Source organism: Dipodomys spectabilis, unplaced genomic scaffold, assembly GCF_019054845.1.
Source record: "Dipodomys spectabilis isolate Male_0828 unplaced genomic scaffold, ASM1905484v1 ptg000257l, whole genome shotgun sequence".
NCBI classification, from domain to species: domain Eukaryota; kingdom Metazoa; phylum Chordata; class Mammalia; order Rodentia; family Heteromyidae; genus Dipodomys; species Dipodomys spectabilis.
The window spans coordinates 909,268-926,726 of record NW_024870934.1 but is presented as its reverse complement, the minus strand read 5'-3'; the positions used below and the strand labels follow the sequence as shown (position 1 = coordinate 926,726).

Below are 17,459 nucleotides of genomic sequence, written 5' to 3'. Positions count from 1 at the left end.
ATTATTTATATTGTAAAGGTGATGTACAGAGGGCTTACACTTACAGAAGTCAAGTCATGAACGCATTGCTTTTTGAACAGTGTCACCTCTTCCTTCATTTTCTCCCCGTTTTTCCCTCCTGGCCCCCCTCCCCCACAAATTATGGTTCATTTCCAACATAGTGTCTGGTGAGTACCACTGCTGCGTTAGTGCTTCTTGTGCAGTGGCCTTTAGTCTGTCCTTGTCTATAGGGGATGTTTTCCTTTGGCTGCTGCCAGCCCTCTCCTGACTGTCATTCATGTGGTGTTTTTGGTGGTAATAGGGCTGAACTCAGAGCCCTTTGCTTGCTTGCCTGCTGGTGTACAGCTGGTGCTCTACCACTGGAACCATAGCTCTATTTCTGGCTTTTTGCTGGTTAATTTGAGGTAAGAGTCTGACCCAGATCCTCCGGGGTCTGAGCCTCCTGAATAGCTAGGATTACTGACTGAGTCGCTGGTACCTAGCTAGAAAGACCTTCCCTCCCTCCCTCCCACCCTGCCTCCCTCCCTCCCTGCCTCCCTCCCTCCCTCCCTCCCTCCCTCCCTTCCTTCCCTCCCTATCTTTCCTTCTTTCCTCCCTTCCTTTCTTCTCTCTCTCCCTTCCTTCCTCCCTCTTTCCTTTCTTTCTTTCTTTGTCAGTCTGGGGCTTGAACTCAGAGCCTGAGCATTGTCCTGAGCTTTTCTGCTCAAGGCTGGTGCTCGACCACTTGGAACCACAGCTCCACTTCTGGTTTCAGTAGTTGATTTCCTGCCCGGCTTGGCAGGTTTCAGCACCCAGCCAGGCCTCGCTTTCTTAAATGGCTTAGCCAGTCCTTGGCCCTTCGTCTGTTTAAAATTGAGTCCTTAGTGTGAAGACCTGTTGCTTTGCCCGTCCAAGGACCTCCCGGCTCCTCACGCTGACACTGCTCAGGGCGGGTCTCCTGTTGGTCTGCTGTGCCAGCTGCATTCGTGATGCTGCGGCTTTCCAGGATCACTTTTGTCTACTGAGAACAGAAATGACTGTAATAAAATTGTCATTTACTCCAAGGGCCTTTTCTTTGAGATAAGATCTTACTAGGTAGTTTAGACCAGGCTGGTTTTGAATTCAGGATCCTTCTGCCTCAGCCTGCAAGAGTTGAGATTATAGGCATGTGCTACCACACCAGACAAGAGCAGCAGCTGCTTCTCCTCCTCCTCCTTCCTCTCCTTTCATTTCCTCCTCCTCCTCCCCGTCCTCCTCCTCTTCTCTCCCCTCCTCCTCCTCCTCCTCCTCCTTCTTCTTCCTTGGACTAGGGATTGAACTCAGGGCCTCATACTTGCTATTGGCTTGCTTACTTAACTGATGTTCTACCACTTGAGCTACTTCTCCAGCCCTGCTTTTTGCTGGTTATTTTGGAACTGGAGTTTCATGGACTTTTCTACCCTGAGCTGGCCTCAACTTGTCACCCTCTACATCTCAGCCTCCTGAGTAGCTAGGATGGTGGATGTGAGACGCTGGTGCCTGGTTAATACTATGGATCAGTGATTTTTCAAAGACTTTATAACAAATGCTTATACATTATTGCGACACACTTTAAACGTCTAAAGTCTGAGAACCTTCCAAATCTAAAGCTTTTTTGAGTTACACTACGACATCAACATTAGGAAGTTCTACAGGGTGCTTGTAGCTCAGATCTATACTCTTTGCTGATGGGAGGATCTGAGATCTGAGGATCACCATTTGAAGTCAGCCTGGGTAGAAGAGCCCTGGAGACTCTTTTTTCTAATTAATCACAAAAAAGCTGAAAGTGGAGCTGTGGCTCAAGTGGTAGAGTGCTAGTCTTGAATAAATAAAACAACCTCAGAGACAACACCCAGGCCCTGAGTTCAAGCTCCAGGATTGGCATGCTTGTGTGCACACGCGCACACGCACACACACGAGCATGCATGTGTGCACATACACACACAGGGGAAGTCCCACACCCAACCCTAGGGGTTATAGTTGAACAAATCACATAAAGTGCCCTTTGTACCACGTATACAAGGTGTGCTTTTGTTTTTAGACATGCTTCCAGCCCCATGGCACCTCATTACAGATTCTGCCACCCGAGGTATTCTGGGTAAGGGATGTGGAGCCTCCTCCTCAGCTCCTCCCGCTCCGGTTCTTCCTGGCGTGAATGTGGGAGCTATCCGTGCACACCCCAGGAAATCTCACGCTGCCTGACGCACGCACACTTCTCTGTGCCCCTGTTCACGCTCTTCAGTCTTCCTTCATTTCTGACATTTCCCTTCAGCTCAGCTTGTGACCCGAGAACAGAGCGGGGCAGATTCTTCAGCTGCGATTTGTGGAAAACGCCTTGATTCAAGGTGGCTTCTGGGAGGAGAGGTCTCCTGGATAATTGAGCCGTATTTCTGCTGTCTTCCAGCCCCCGCTTGTGCCGAGAAGCCTGGCCACAGCCTCTCGCTGCTCCAGGAAACCCTGTCTTTCCTCCTGCTGTGTTAGAGATTTTTCTCTTTGACTTTGGACTTGAGCTATTTTCCCACAAAGAGTCCAAGTGCAATTTCAGTTCTGTTTGTCCCGCCTGGAGTGTTAGGGTGTTCGGAATCTGCTGCTGCTTTTGGAGTATTTTTCTGCTAGTGCTTTGCAACCATTCCTCCATTTCCTTTCTCTTTCTTCCTCTCATACTCAAGGCTGATGCCTTCCAGTCCTTCTTCACTGCCCATGTCCCTCCTGCGGTGTGTTCCTCCTCTGCAGACTTAGCCTATTTCTCCTGAGATCCTTTACTGCACCAGTTTTCTCTTCAATCATCCCGAATCTGCAGATGTGTATTCCCTAACAGGCAGTGATGTTATCGCAAAGCGGCATCGATTCGGCCAAGGTCAAACCAGTCGAGGGCCCCAGAGTCTCACAGAGAGCCGGTGGTTAGGTTCCAATCGTCTCCCATTCTCTCTCCCCCAGGGACTGTGTGGGTGGGGCCCGTGCCTGAGGGGGCCATGTCCATGGCCGCAATGGGAGATTCTCTCTGGGACTCCTCCACCCAGGGAACCTCGAGATGCAGTTTGGTACAGCATCCCAGTAGTCCCGGCAACCGGAAGCCAGGTGTAGAACTCTTCCCTGTTCCAGGACAGCCCATCAGAGGTGTGTGGACTGTTGCAAAACACCCAGCTAGGAGGATGTAGAAGCCCAGATTGGAACTCCAATGTGGGGTGGCGGGGCTCAGAAAGCCACTTTTTCCTCTTTTCTGAATAGGAGTTCTCTCCAGGACGGGGGCCAGGCCGCACTGCTCAGCTCCCTGGTCTGAGGTGGGGCCCAGGGGCCGTACTCTGGGGATGTGGGTGGGGTCTGTGGGGTACGAGAGCAATGGAGGCCTGCCAGCCACAAGAGAGATGTGAAACACAGTGCAGGACTGGTGGGAGGGGGCAGAGACCTCCCAGCTCCTCCATGCCACGGGGGAGACAGGCTCACAGAGGCCTGAGCCCTGCCCTGGTCTCCTGGTTTGTTTTTTTTTTTTTGGGTCGGGTCGTGGGGCCTGAAGTCTGGGCCTGGGCGCTGTCCCTCAGCTCTTCAACTCAAGGCTAGAGCTCTACCACTTGAGCCACAGCACCACTTCTGGCTTTTTTCTTTTTTTGCTTATGTGGTGCTGAGGAATCGAACCCAGGGCCTCATGCATGCAAGGCAAGCGCTCTACCACGGAGTCACTTTCCCAGCCCGTGTCTCCTGTTTTTGCAGGTTGGCGCTTTCCAGGCCAGCCTACTCTGTGTACAGGTATGTGTGTGTGAGTGTGTGCCTGTGTTCACACACATGTGCATGTGTGTGTCCCTGACTGTGTGTGTCTGCAGCGTGTGTGCATGTGTGGTGGGGGAGAGGAGGGTACACCCCAACTGCAGACAGCCTAATTGCAATCATCACCACTGTCTGCACCTTCTGTGGAGGAGCAGGGATTAATTGCATCAGAAATTGCTTCATTAGCACCTAACAAAAGGCATCATTATATTTTCAATTAGTGCCTTTTATCTGAGGCCTTCCACATGCCGCCCAGAGTCTGCTTTCTGCTCACAAGGTGCAGAGTTTCAGCCTCACCATCAGGGGCTTGGGGCAGGTTGGCTCAGGAAGCCACGGGGTGGGCAGGAGCCAAGTCCTACCCTGCAGCTCCCTGGCTCCACCTCCCACTGGATGTCTGAGCCGGCTGCACACAGGCTTCACTGGGGTGTGGCTTTTAGCTGTTGCACAGGAAAGAGTGAGCAATGCCACCTGACTTAGAGTCTGTAGCATCTGTGGGGGGCTCTCGATGGTGGGGGGGCCTCACAGCTAGAGAGGAGTTTAGACCCGGGTTCTCTGCATGAGACCGCTCACGCCCTCCTTCCCAGTGGGCGCATACTGTTCTCCTGGCCTGCGTTCCTGCTTCTCATCTGACCCAACCCACCTTCACTTGAATTCAGGACAGAAGACCAGACTGGGGGTTTCCCAAGGTGGAATCCTCGGCACTTGTGTTGCAAGCTGTTCCCTGGAGAAGGGTTCCTTGGTGAGACAGGTTTGGGAACACTTGTAGATGATTTCCCATTGGAGCCTCACAGAACTTGCAGTCAAGGTGGGTCCAGGATAGAACCCATGCCACAGCCCCAGTCCCACTCTGTCCACCTTCCCAGCCCGACGCCTTTCCAAGGACACCCACACGTGCAGCCAGGCCTCTTGCTCTGTGCTCTGACCATACACGGTGGCAGTGACTGCCACGTGGGCCTTGAGTCCCCCCCTCCCTCCCATTACTGTGGGCACGGACACTTCATGTTCCCCATGCCGAGGCTCCCCAGGCTGCCCTTCAGCGAGCCCCCCTCCCCTCCCCATCCCAGGCCACGAGGGCAATGCAGCTGCAGAGACTCCAGGCAGGGCAGGGGTGGACAGGCCCTGCTGGCTCCTGACAGACACGGACGGCGAGGTCTCATAGTACGCACACTGCTAGGCCTGGCCCTGGGTGGCCCGCAAAGCAGGATCAGAGTGCTGAGGAGCGGGGGACACCAGCTGTCCCTCCTGTCCACCCGCAGACCCAGCGCGGGGCGCACACAAACGATGCTGAAGATGGTGAAGATGGCGGCACAGCGAGGCAGACCGAGCCCGGGGCCTGCGCCCACCGTGACAGCGCTGTGTCAGGAAGGGCGAGGCCAGGCTGCTGACAGCGTGGCCCTCAGTGCCCAGCGGGGAGCCGCCCCCAGGACCCTCGGGAGGAGGGGCCCCCGGGGTCCGGGTGCGGGTCTTACCCTGTGTCCAGAGTGCGGGGCCGCGGTCTGGGCCACCAGCAGCCGCACAAGGGCGTCCCACTGCTCGGCTGTCTGGCGGTCCCGTGCTGTCACCGTGAACGCCACCTGCTCCGACGGGATCTGCAGCTCTCGGGTGGCGAAGACCGTCCCGTCCGTCCCCACCTTGAAGTCCAGGCTGTTGGTCTCATATTGGGTGCCCTTGGTCCCCAAACAGCTGCTGAACTCAACTGTAAGAGGAGAAGAGGGGGACAGTCAGGATGACCAGCGAGGCCAAAGGCAACCCCACGATGCACAGCATTCTGTTTCCCAAGGAGCACTGGGGCTGTGGCCTCATGGAGGCCCCAGCGTGGGAGGGAGGGCTCTCACTCCGCCACGAGGGGATGGGTGAGAGGCACAGAACAGGTGAAGGAGTGGGGGTGTGTGTCCATTCTCCAAGCCCCGCTGCCTCCTCCTCCTGCCCGGGCCTGTGTCCCCCCCACGGCCACGGCTGCCTAGCAGGGCCCGGACAGTGAGCGGCAGCTCCACTGGAGACATCCCACTTTCTCCCTCCTGCCACACACACACACGCCGCACTGCCCTGAGGGTCTGACCACAGAGGCCACGGGTGTCCGGGGGTGAGAAAGCTGGCAGGGGCCTGTCCTCCGAGGGTGGACACGCTGTGAACTCCCTCACCCTTTCCAGTCCTGATTACTCAGCGAGGGCATGCCTGCCAAGGGTGGAGGCAGGACGGCAGACCCATGGGGCCACAGCAGACCTGCGGGGCCACGGCAGACCCTCAGAGCCACGGCAGACCCGCGGGGCCATGGCAGACCCGCGGGGCCACGGCAGACCCGCGGGGCCACGGCAGACCCTCGAGGCCACGGCAGACCCTTAGAGCCATGGCAGACCCTCGGGGCCACGGCAGACCCGCGGGGCCACGGCAGACCCTCGGAGGCACAGCAGACCTGCAGAGCCATGGCAGACCCTCGGGGCCACGGCAGACCCTTGAGGCCACGGCAGACCCTCGAGGCCACGGCAGAGCCTCAGAGCCATGGCAGACCCGCAGAGCCACGGCAGACCCGCGGGGCCACGGCAGACCGTCAGGGCCACGGCAGACCCTCAGGGCCACGGAAGACCCACAGGGCCACGGCAGACCCTCAGGGCCACGGCAGACCCTCAGGGCCACGGCAGACCTGTGGGGCCACGGCAGACCCGCGGGGCCATGGCAGACCCTCGGAGGCACAGCAGACCCGCAGGGCCACGGCAGACCCAAGGGGCCATGGCAGACCTGTGGGGCCACGGCAGACCCGCGGGGCCACGGCAGACCCGCGGGGCCACGGCAGACCCACAGAGCCACGGCAGACCCACAGGGCCACGGAAGATCCGCGGGGCCGTGGCAGACCCTCGGGGCCACGGCAGACCCACAGGGCCACGGCAGACCTGTGGGGCCAAGGCAGATCCGCGGGGCCACCGCAGACTGTTGGGGGCACGGCAGACCATTGGGGCCACGGCAGACCCGTGGGGCCATGGCAGACCCGCAGGGCCACATGCTTCCCTGTGAGTCGCAGTCGGGGCAGTGGAGACTCACGCTGCTGAGTGCCCCGCACACTTCCCTGTTTCTCAAACATGAATTAAGCAGCCAGGTTGCCAGCCCTCCCCCCCCCCTCCCCGTTCCCACACGCAGCTCTTTAAACTTCAAGGCGGGATGAGCCAGCGCACCGGTGCCACACTCCTGCGCTCTTGTGTGTGTGTGCTTTTGCAAGTGTCGCGAACGCCTGGCAAGTTCTGAAGCAAACAGCCAGTGTCACATCCGGCTGTAAAAGCCGTGGATAGAGGACTGAGTGTGCATGAAATGTGGGGTGTGAAGCCATCGCAGGGCGGGATGGGTGTTTTAAGTGATTCGTCGTCATCTGCGTGATTTAATTACTAGTCTAGGTGCTAGAAAAAGATTCTCTGTGTAACATTTGATAAAGCTTCTTTCCCTCGTGTTCACCTTTATAGTTGCCTGCCCTGAAATAGTAAAGACTGTGCTCTTCATAGCGAAGACTTCCCTTTAGCATCTCCCCGGCCACCAGCTCCTCCCACCTGTGGGTTTCATAGAAAACAGAAAAGTGATTGCTTATGTTTTTATGTTTTGTGCTGGTCTTGGGGCTTGAACTCGGGACCTAGGTGCTATCTCTGAGCTTTTTTTTTTTTGTTGTTGTTGTTTGAGGCTAGTGCTCTACTGCTTGAGCCACAGTTCCACTTCTGGCTTTTTGGTAGCTAATTGGAGAAAACAGTCTCATAGATTTTTCTGCCTTGGGATGGCTTTGAACCATGATTCTCTGCTAGGATTGCAGGTGTGAGCCACTGGGCCACTGGCTATAAAAATGTTTTTTTTTTTTTTTTTTTTGATATGGAGGAGTCTTTAAGTTTTTTGTCGGTCATGGGGCTTGAACTCTGGGCCTGGGCATTGTCCCTGAGCTCTTCAGCTCAAGGCTAGCACTCTACAATTTGAGCCACAGTGCCACATTAGGTTTTCTGTGGTTAACGGGAGATAAGAATCTCATGGACTTTCCTGCCTGGGTTGGCTTGGCACCAAGATCCTCAGATCTCAACATCTTGAGTAGCTAGGTTTTTTTTTTTTTTTAAACTTTTTTTTTTTTTTTTTTGTCTTTTCTCTTTTGGTACTGGGGATCAAACCCAGGATGTTGCATTTGCTAGGCAAGTGCTTTGCTACTGAGCTACATCCCAGCAACTTCTTGAGTAGCTAGGATGACGGGCATGAGCCACTGGCACTCAGCCTAAAAGTTTTTTTTAAATGAGATGAAATTAGGCATTCCTGCTCTGTCTGGCCCAGAAAAGCAGCCAGTACAGGGACCCAGAGCTGTGTGGCAGTGGTGTTTGTGGTGGACAAGGGCAGCTGTGGTCAGGGTCCAGAGCTGGCCCCTCCTCAGAGGACGGAATAAGGACTTTATTTTTTTTTTAAGTGAAAGGGAAATTCCAAACTGCTTTTATTTATTTTGATGCTGGTACTGAAGCTTGATCCAGGGCCTTGCACTCTTACTTGACTTTCACTCTACCACTTGGTCTTTTGCTGGTTAACTGGAGATAACAGTCTCACAGAGTTTTCTGCCTAGGCTGGCTTCAAACCTTGAACCGCAGATTTCAGCCTCCTAAGTAGCTAGGATTACAGGCCCGAGTGAGGGATGCCTAGCTTTAAGCTTTTTTGTAGTATTCCTCCCCCCAGTGGTAAACAATTTAAAGTCAGCTAACAAACTGAGTGGATCCATCATTCTTGACATCCAATTGCCACTGAGAAAGACAGAAATGACAGCTCCATGATTGCAGAGAGATTAGTACAAAATATACAAATAAGCCCCCGTGTCCTCTAAGAGTAAATTAATAAGACCAGTGGACTCGGGAGGCAGCAGGAGGGGCAGCGTCCCTGATCAAGTGACGATGTGACAGTATTTTATAAGGCAAGCACGGAGATTACGTGAGAGCGTTGGCAAGTGTTGTCATTGCTTGGAGAAGAATCTGTGACCTCTAAGCTATCTGCACCGGAGGAGAGGAGCCTCTCCTCCAGGAGCAAGGGTCCTGATCACACGGCCCATGTATGCCCTCCAGAGGGACTGCACCTGAGCAGGACGAGCAGGGATTCTCCCAATGAGGCCTGGGACACACACAGACATGGCCAGCACTAGAAAGCTCCAGGCTTAGAACAGGAGGCCTCACAACACCAACTTCTACTGAGCCCTGTGGGCCAGGCACTTGACCCACATTCACAGAGACCCCTAGACCAGCCATGGACCCACATTCACAGAGACCCCTAGACCAGCCACTGACCCACATTCACAGAGATCCCTACACCAGCCATGGACCCACATTCACAGAGACCCCTAGACCAGCCATGGACCCACATTCACAGAGACCCCCTAGACCAGCCACTAGACCCACATTCACTGAGACCCCTAGACCAGCCGTGAACCCACATTCACAGAGACCCCTAGACCAGCCACTGGGCCCACATTCACAGGGACCCCTAGATCAGCCACTGGACCCACATTCACAGAAACCCCCAGACCAGCCACTGACCCACATTCACAGAGACCCCTAGACCAGCCGCGGACCCACATTCACAGAGACCCCCTAGACCAGCCACTAGACCCACATTCACAGAGATCCCTAGACCAGCCGTGGACCCACATTCACAGAGACCCCTAGACCAGACACTGACCCACATTCACTGAGACCCTTAGACCAGCCACTGGACCCACATTCACAGAGACCCCTAGACCAGCCACTGACCCACATTCACAGAGACCCCTAGACCAGACGTGGACCCACATTCACAGAGACCCCTAGACCAGCCACTGGACCCACATTCACAGAGACCCCTAGACCAGACACTGGACCCACATTCACAGAGACCCCTAGACCAGACATTGACCCACATTCACAGAGACCCGTAGACCAGCCGTGGACCCACATTCACAGAGACCCCTAGACCAGCCACTAGACCCACATTCACAGAGACCCCTAGACCAGCCGTGGACCCACATTCACAGAGACCCCTAGACCAGCCACTGACCCACATTCACTGAGACCCTTAGACCAGCCACTGGACCCACATTCACAGGGACCCCTAGACCAGCCATGGACCCACATTCACAGAGACCCCCTAGACCAGCTGTGGACCCACATTCACAGGGACCCCTAGATCAGCCACTGGACCCACATTCACAGAGACCCCTAGACCAGACACTGGACCCACATTCACAGAGACCCCTAGACCAGACACTGACCCACATTCACAGAGACCCGTAGACCAGCCGTGGACCCACATTCACAGAGACCCCTAGACCAGCCATGGACCTACATTCACAGAGACCCCTAGACCAGCCACTGACCCACATTCACAGAGACCCCTAGACCAGCCATGGACCCACATTCACAGAGACCCCTAGACCAGCCATGGACCTACATTCACAGAGACCCCTAGACCAGCCGTGGACCCACATTCACAGGGACCCATAGACCAGCCATGGACCCACATTCACAGAGACCCCTAGACCAGACACTGACCCACATTCACAGAGACCCCTAGACCAGCCACTGACCCACATTCACAGAGACCCCCTAGACCAGCCATGGACCCACATTCACAGAGACCCCTAGACCAGCCACTGACCCACATTCACAGAGACCCCTAGACCAGCCGTGGACCCACATTCACAGGGACCCATAGACCAGCCATGGACCCACATTCACAGAGACCCCTAGACCAGCCACTGGACCCACATTCACAAAGACCCCTAGACCAGCCATGGACCCACATTCACAGAGACCCCTAGACCAGACACTGGACCCACATTCACAGAGACCCCCTAGACCAGCCGTGGACCCACATTCACAGAGACCCCTAGACCAGCCATGGACCCACATTCTCAGAGACCCCTAGACCAGCCACTGGACCCACATTCTCAGAGACCCCTAGACCAGCCACTGGACCCACATTCACAGGGACCCCTAGATCAGCCACTGGACCCACATTCACAGAGACCCCTAGACCAGACACTGACCCACATTCACAGAGACCCCTAGACCAGCCTCTAGACCCACATTCACAGAGACCCCTAGACCAGCCACTGACCCACATTCACAGAGACCCCTAGACCAGACGTGGACCCACATTCACAGAGACCCCTAGACCAGCCACTGGACCCACATTCACAGAGACCCCTAGACCAGCCACTGACCCACATTCACAGAGACCCCTAGACCAGCCACTGACCCACATTCACAGAGACCCCTAGACCAGCCGTGGACCCACATTCACAGAGACCCCTAGACCAGCCACTAGACCCACATTCACAGAGACCCCTAGACCAGCCGTGGACCCACATTCACAGAGACCCCTAGACCAGCCACTGACCCACATTCACTGAGACCCTTAGACCAGCCACTGGACCCACATTCACAGGGACCCCTAGACCAGCCATGGACCCACATTCACAGAGACCCCCTAGACCAGCCATGGACCCACATTCACAGAGACCCCTAGACCAGCCACTGACCCACATTCACTGAGACCCTTAGACCAGCCACTGGACCCACATTCACAGGGACCCCTAGACCAGCCATGGACCCACATTCACAGAGACCCCCTAGACCAGCTGTGGACCCACATTCACAGGGACCCCTAGATCAGCCACTGGACCCACATTCACAGAGATCCCTAGACCAGACACTGGACCCACATTTACAGAGACCCCTAGACCAGCCACTGACCCACATTCACAGAGACCCCCTAGACCAGCCATGGACCCACATTCACAGAGACCCCTAGACCAGCCATGGACCTACATTCACAGAGACCCCTAGACCAGCCATGGACCCACATTCTCAGAGACCCCTAGACCAGCCACTGACCCACATTCACAGAGACCCCTAGACCAGCCACTGACCCACATTCACAGGGACCCCTAGATCAGCCACTGGACCCACATTCACAGAGACCCCTAGACCAGCCACTGACCCACATTCACAGAGACCCCTAGACCAGCCTCTAGACCCACATTCACAGAGACCCCTAGACCAGCCACTGGACCCACATTCACAGGGACTTCTATTCCAGTGGTGGACCCGCATTCACAGGGACTTCTATTCCAGTGGTGGACCCACATTCACAGGGACTTCTATACCAGTGGTGGCCCTGCATTCATGGAGTTTGGGGTTTGGAAGTGGCCCAGAGGACAGGCCCACTCAGTGATGGCAGAAGGAAGTCAGGGCCTGTGGCTCCGTCAGGGCTGGCCTTCTCTGACCAGTGCCCACCGGTGCTGCCTGCTGAAGGAGGCAGGGTTCATGGTGTGCCTGTGAGGGACGGCTGTCCAGAGGGAGGGCAGCTGCTCCAGGCTCACCGTTGCCCGGCCTTGTCCCCAGGGACGAGCAACACTGGGACCCAGCGGCTGAGAGAAGGCCAGGCTGTGGCTCGCTCCTGCTTCACTTCCCTTTTTTTCTTTCTCTTCTTTTCCCTTCCTTTCTTCCTTCCCTTCCTCCCTATCTCTCTTCTTTCCTCCCTCCCTCCCTTCCTTTTCCTTTTCCTTCCTCCTTCTTTTCTTTCTTTTTCCTTCCTTTATCTCCCCTTCTTGTCTCCCCCCACCCCTTCTTTCCTTCCTTTTGGTGGTATTGTGGTTTGGTAACTTTTTTCTAAGATCACCCTGGGTCTCCCCTCCCCCACACCAGGGTGCAGTGCTGGTGCAGGGCGCAGCAATGGTGCAGGGTGTATGCAGCAGGGATGCAGGGGTGCAGCAGCGGTCCAGTGGTGCAGGGTGCAGCAGTGTCTGCTGCAGAGGCACTGCATGGGAAGGGAGGAAGCGCCTCATTAGCAGGCTGCTGGGCTGAGCCCTTTGTCCTCTTCCTCTTTAATTGCTGGCACATGCAGGGGGCTCAGGTGTGGGAACGGGGCTGATGGCCCGCTCCTTTACCCACAGTGGCAGCCTGACATTTAGGGGGGCATCAGGCTGCATCCCCTCAAGACCGGCAAGCTGGGGAATTCTGCTGTGGCTGCAAAACATCTCTCCTTATTATTTTTCTTGTTAGGTGAGTTGAGAAAGATCACAGGAGCCCGAGGTAGGCTTGCAGCTGGAGCCGTGCAGCGGCACAGACGTTTCCTGCCTGCTGCTGCTCTGCCTCCTCCCCCTTCCGTCCTCTTCCTCCTCTCTCTTCCCCCACTCCTCCAACACGTGCCCATGGCCCAGGCCTCCCACAGTCCAGGGACAGAGCTGGGAGCCCAGTGTGAAGAAAACTACAGGAAAAGGCTGGCGCAGGAACAAATCAGGGCAGCCAGGCAGATGGGATGAGAGCAGAGGAGAGAGGGGAGCCCGCGCCGCCCCTCCTCCGTTATGCCCCGGGCAGAGGGGAGCCCATGCCCCCCCATGATGCCCGGGGCAGAGGGGAGCCCGTGCCACCCCTCCTCCGTTATGCCCCGGGCAGAGGGGAGCCCACCCCCCCCATGATGCTCGGGGCAGAGGGGAGCCCGTGCCACCCCTCCTCCGTGATGCTCGGGGCAGAGGGGAGCCCGCGCCGCCCCTCCTCCCTGATGCCCGGGGCAGAGGGGAGCCCGCGCCGCCCCTCCTCCCTGATGCCCGGGGCAGAGGGGAGCCCCCCCCATGATGCCCGGGGCAGAGGGGAGCCCGCGCCTCCCCTCCTCCCTGATACCCGGGGCAGAGGGGAGCCCGCGCCGCCCCTCCTCCCTGATGCCCGGGGCAGAGGGGAGCCCGCGCCGCCCCTCCTCCCTGATGCCCGGGGCAGAGGGGAGCCCGCGCCGCCCCTCCTCCCTGATGCCCGGGGCAGAGGGGAGCCCGCGCCGCCCCTCCTCCCTGATGCCCGGGGCAGAGGGGAGCCCGCGCCGCCCCTCCTCCCTGATGCCCGGGGCAGAGGGGAGCCCGCGCCGCCCCTCCTCCCTGATGCCCGGGGCAGAGGGGAGCCCCCCCCATGATGCCTGGGGCAGAGGGGAGCCCCTCCTCCATGATGCCCGGGGCAGAGGGGAGCCTGCGCCTCCCCTCCTCCCTGATACCCGGGGCAGAGGGGAGCCCCCCCATGATGCCCGGGGCAGAGGGGAGCCCATGCCCCCCCATGATGCCCGGGGCAGAGGGGAGCCCGCGCCGCCCCTCCTCAGTGATGCCCGGGAGCTGACTGCCAGGTGTGGCTAGGGTGGTGCAAAGGCCCAGGACAGAGCCAGCAAGGCCAGGTGGTCATGCGCAGGGGGAGGGTGCGGCGAGCAGTGGGGCCAGGTGTGCTGGGGGTTCTGTGTCTGTGGATCCTGGGTGTGTGGACAGGGGCCACTGCCCACTGTGGAATCCACCAGACACAAACTACAGACCCGTCCTGAACCACTGAGCAGCCGGGCAGCCGGTGAGCGCACAGCTATGCAAAGGTCCAGTCCACCCTGCTGCTGCTCCCTGGGCCCCACCTCCCCCCTCTCCACCCTTGCTGCCCCTCCTGCCCGCACTGCTCCCTCCTCAGACAGAGCTGGGTCCACTCCAGACAGGGCCCAAGCTCCCCAAGGGAAACAGGGTGTAGGGAGGAGACGGCAACCAGCAAACGCCAGGACACCTTAACAATCAGAGCCCCTGATGACCCTGACATCAAAGCAACAGGGCCGAAGAGGACGTGGGGCCTGGAGACGTTGGCGGGTTTTGTTACTGTGGGGATGAGGCTGGCTTGTCTGAGATGGGCTGCCCCCCCTGCCCCCCGATGCTGGGCAGGTGTCCCTACAGCTGCAGGCACCCAGACCCCAGCCGGCTCTCTTCCACCCTTTCCTTCCATGTGCATTTAAAACAGGCACCGGCATGGCGCCCGCTTCTCCTGACAATGAGGCCCTGCAGTCTGCTGTGGGACTGGGAAGTGGACGGACCATGGGAAGGGCTCACCAGATCCTTCATGGATGGCTGAAGCCAGGCTGCCGCTGGCCAGGGGCGCCGGGACCTCGGGGCTGGCGGCCCATTGCATTTTGTCGCGCTTCTGCTGCTCAGCAGAGATTTCTGAGGTGTTCATATGTTGGTGAAATTAGAAAGCCTGTTTCCAGCCAAGCGCTGGTTGGTCTGCTGAGCCGTGAGCAGCTGGGGGCTGTGTGGGGGACGGAGGGGCGGGCAGCCCTGGGCAGATGCTCCGTGACTTTGGACTTGTGGCTGGGTTTGTAAGAGCTCACAGTCTTTTTGCCACTCGGGTGTCTGGATGCAGGGCTACGTCCACCCCGTCCAGCGGGACGGGAGCGAGCCAGCTCGGAGGATCGGTGGGTGAGGGCAGACCCTCTGTGCCCGCCATGTCCCTCCCCGCACTCCTTACCCTTTTTTCCTTTGTCGGTTGTGGGGTGTGAATTCAGGGCCTGGGCGCTGTCCCTGAGCATCTCTGTGTTCAGGATGAGTGCTCTACCACTTGAGCCACAGCGCTACTTCAACCTCACTCTTCTTGACCCTTCCAGCCCACCAAGATTTCCTGCTGGGCACGGCTCTCTTCAGAGGCTTCCGCCTCAAACCCACAGCCTGCATCCAGCTTCCCGTTGCAGCCTCTGGTTTCAGGGATGTGTCCACCAAGCAGGCAGCTCCCAGGCAGAAACCATAGGCTGCCCTCAAGTGGAAACACGAGGCGTGGCTTGCCGGGTGCCTCTCTAGCCCCAGGAGCCTCACCAGAGCCTGGCACGGGACCAGAGCCTGGGACAGGATCAGAGCCTGGCACAGGACCACTGTGCCAGAGCCTGGCATGGGACTACACCTCACCAGAGCTTGGCACAGGGCCACCACACCAGAGCCTGGCATGGGACCAGAGCCTGGCACGGGACCACGCTACAGCAGAGCCTGGCACAGGACCAAAGCCTGGCACAGGACCACTGCACCAGAGCCTGGCACAGAACCAGAGCCTGGCATGGGACCAGAGCCTGGCATGAGACCATGCTACACCAGAGCCTGGCACGGGACCTCACAGCACCAGAGCCTGGCACAGGACCAGAGACTAGCATGAGATCATGCACCAGAGCCTGGCACAGGACCATGCTGCACCAGAGCCTGGCACAGGACCAGAGCCTGGCATGGGAACCACACTGCACCAGAGCCTGGCACAGGACCAGAGCCTGGGATGGGACCACACTGCACCAGAGCCTGGCATGGGACCAGAGCCTGGCACGGGACCAGAGCTGGGCATGGGACCATGCTGCACCAGAGCCTAGCACGGGACCAGAGCCTGGCACAGGACCATGCTGCACCAGAGCCTGGCACAGGACCATGCTGCACCAGAGCCTGGCACAGGACCAGAGCCTGGCATGGGAACCACACTGCACCAGAGCCTGGCACGGGATCAGAGCCTGGCATGGGACCATGCTGCACCAGAGCCTGGCATGGGACCAGAGCCGGGCATGGGACCACACTGCACCAGAGCCTGGCATGGGACCAGAGCCTGGCACGGGACCAGAGCCTGGCATGGGACCATGCTGCACCAGAGCCTGGCATGGGACCAGAGCCTGGCATGGGACCAGAGTCTGGCACGGGACCAGAGCCTGGCACAGGACCATGCTGCACCAGAGCCTGGCACAGGACCAGAGCCTGGCATGGGAACCACACTGTACCAGAGCCTGGCACGGGACCAGAGCCTGGCATGGGACCATGCTGCACCAGAGCCTGGCATGGGACCAGAGCCGGGCATGGGACCACACTGCACCAGAGCCTGGCATGGGACCAGAGCCTGGCATGGGACCAGAGCCTGGCATGGGACCATGCTGCACCAGAGCCTGGCATGGGACCAGAGCCTGGCATGGGACCAGAGTCTGGCATGGGACCAGAGCCGGGCATGGGAACCACACTGCACCAGAGCCTGGAACGGGACCTGTGCCTGGGCTGCAGAAGTGGAGGATGAGACCGTCCTCCAAGGCCTGCCCCCTGCCATGGCTGTCTTCCACAGGGCTCTCAGCAACCAGGAGCTCTGAGCAAGCACTGCACAGGCGGGGTGGTGACAGAGACGTTGGTGCTGAAGGCTGGGACTCAAACACAAGAAACGGGACCAGGCAGGCTATTTTTGGAGCTGCCAGGCATTCTCTCTCGTGAGTGCCTTACACCCCGGGACTGAGCTAATTAAATCCTTTGCAGTTAAGGCCCAGGTAGAACAGTGGCTCTGTCCTGTCCCGGGAGGCACCTCGGAGGTTCAGGGGTAGCGTGAAGCAGCCCCCGGTCCTCCCCGAAGTGAGCGGAGGGCTGCCTCCTGCTCTGCCTGTCCTCCCGGCTCGGGCCTCTCCTGAGCAGGCCACAGCGCCTCTGTCCCTCACAGCCCTCACAGAGCTGCTGGACCTTTCCCAGGGAGGGTGAGCTGAGGCCCCGCGGCTGTCCGGGCGGTGAGCGACTGGGCGTGCCACTGTGGGGCGGGGTCGCAGCCTTTGGGGCCCCGCCAGGGCCGGCCTGCAGGTGCACTTACAGTGCTCCTGTTGGAGGAGGCCCGCCCTTCTGCACAGGCCCGAGGCTGCTGGCAGCCCTGACTGACTCATCTGCAGCTTCAGTTTACTGGAGCCGAATCCAAACACGAGCCTGAACTTTACCAGCAACTCTGTCAACACTCCCGGGTGGCTGCCAAGCATTCTCCTAAGGTAAACACGCAGAGGCTCAGGAGTCCAAACAACGTTTGCCCGTCTCCACACACCGGCCTGCCCACGCAGCCTCCCGGGGACCTCAGCGGCCAGGGGGAGCCGTGTGCCACTGCCACCTTCCCAGGGGTGTCTCGTGTGGC

The 17,459-nt window shown here is 58.4% G+C and overlaps 1 protein-coding gene across 2 annotated transcripts in view; it reads right to left on the bottom strand.

Moving 5' to 3' along the window:
* Cdh4 (cadherin 4) overlaps positions 1-17,459 on the bottom strand; it is a 423,338-nt gene that overhangs the window by 123,158 nt on the left and 282,721 nt on the right. Inside the window, exons 3-4 of one of the 2 annotated variants that reach the window (XM_042699525.1) lie at positions 5,229-5,455; positions 3,584-3,589 (exon numbers count right to left, since the gene is read on the bottom strand). In XM_042699525.1, the coding sequence (XP_042555459.1) occupies positions 3,584-3,589; positions 5,229-5,455 (233 nt within the window). The remainder of the gene's footprint in view (positions 1-3,583; positions 3,590-5,228; positions 5,456-17,459) is intronic. The other variant, XM_042699524.1, reaches the window with a different exon arrangement.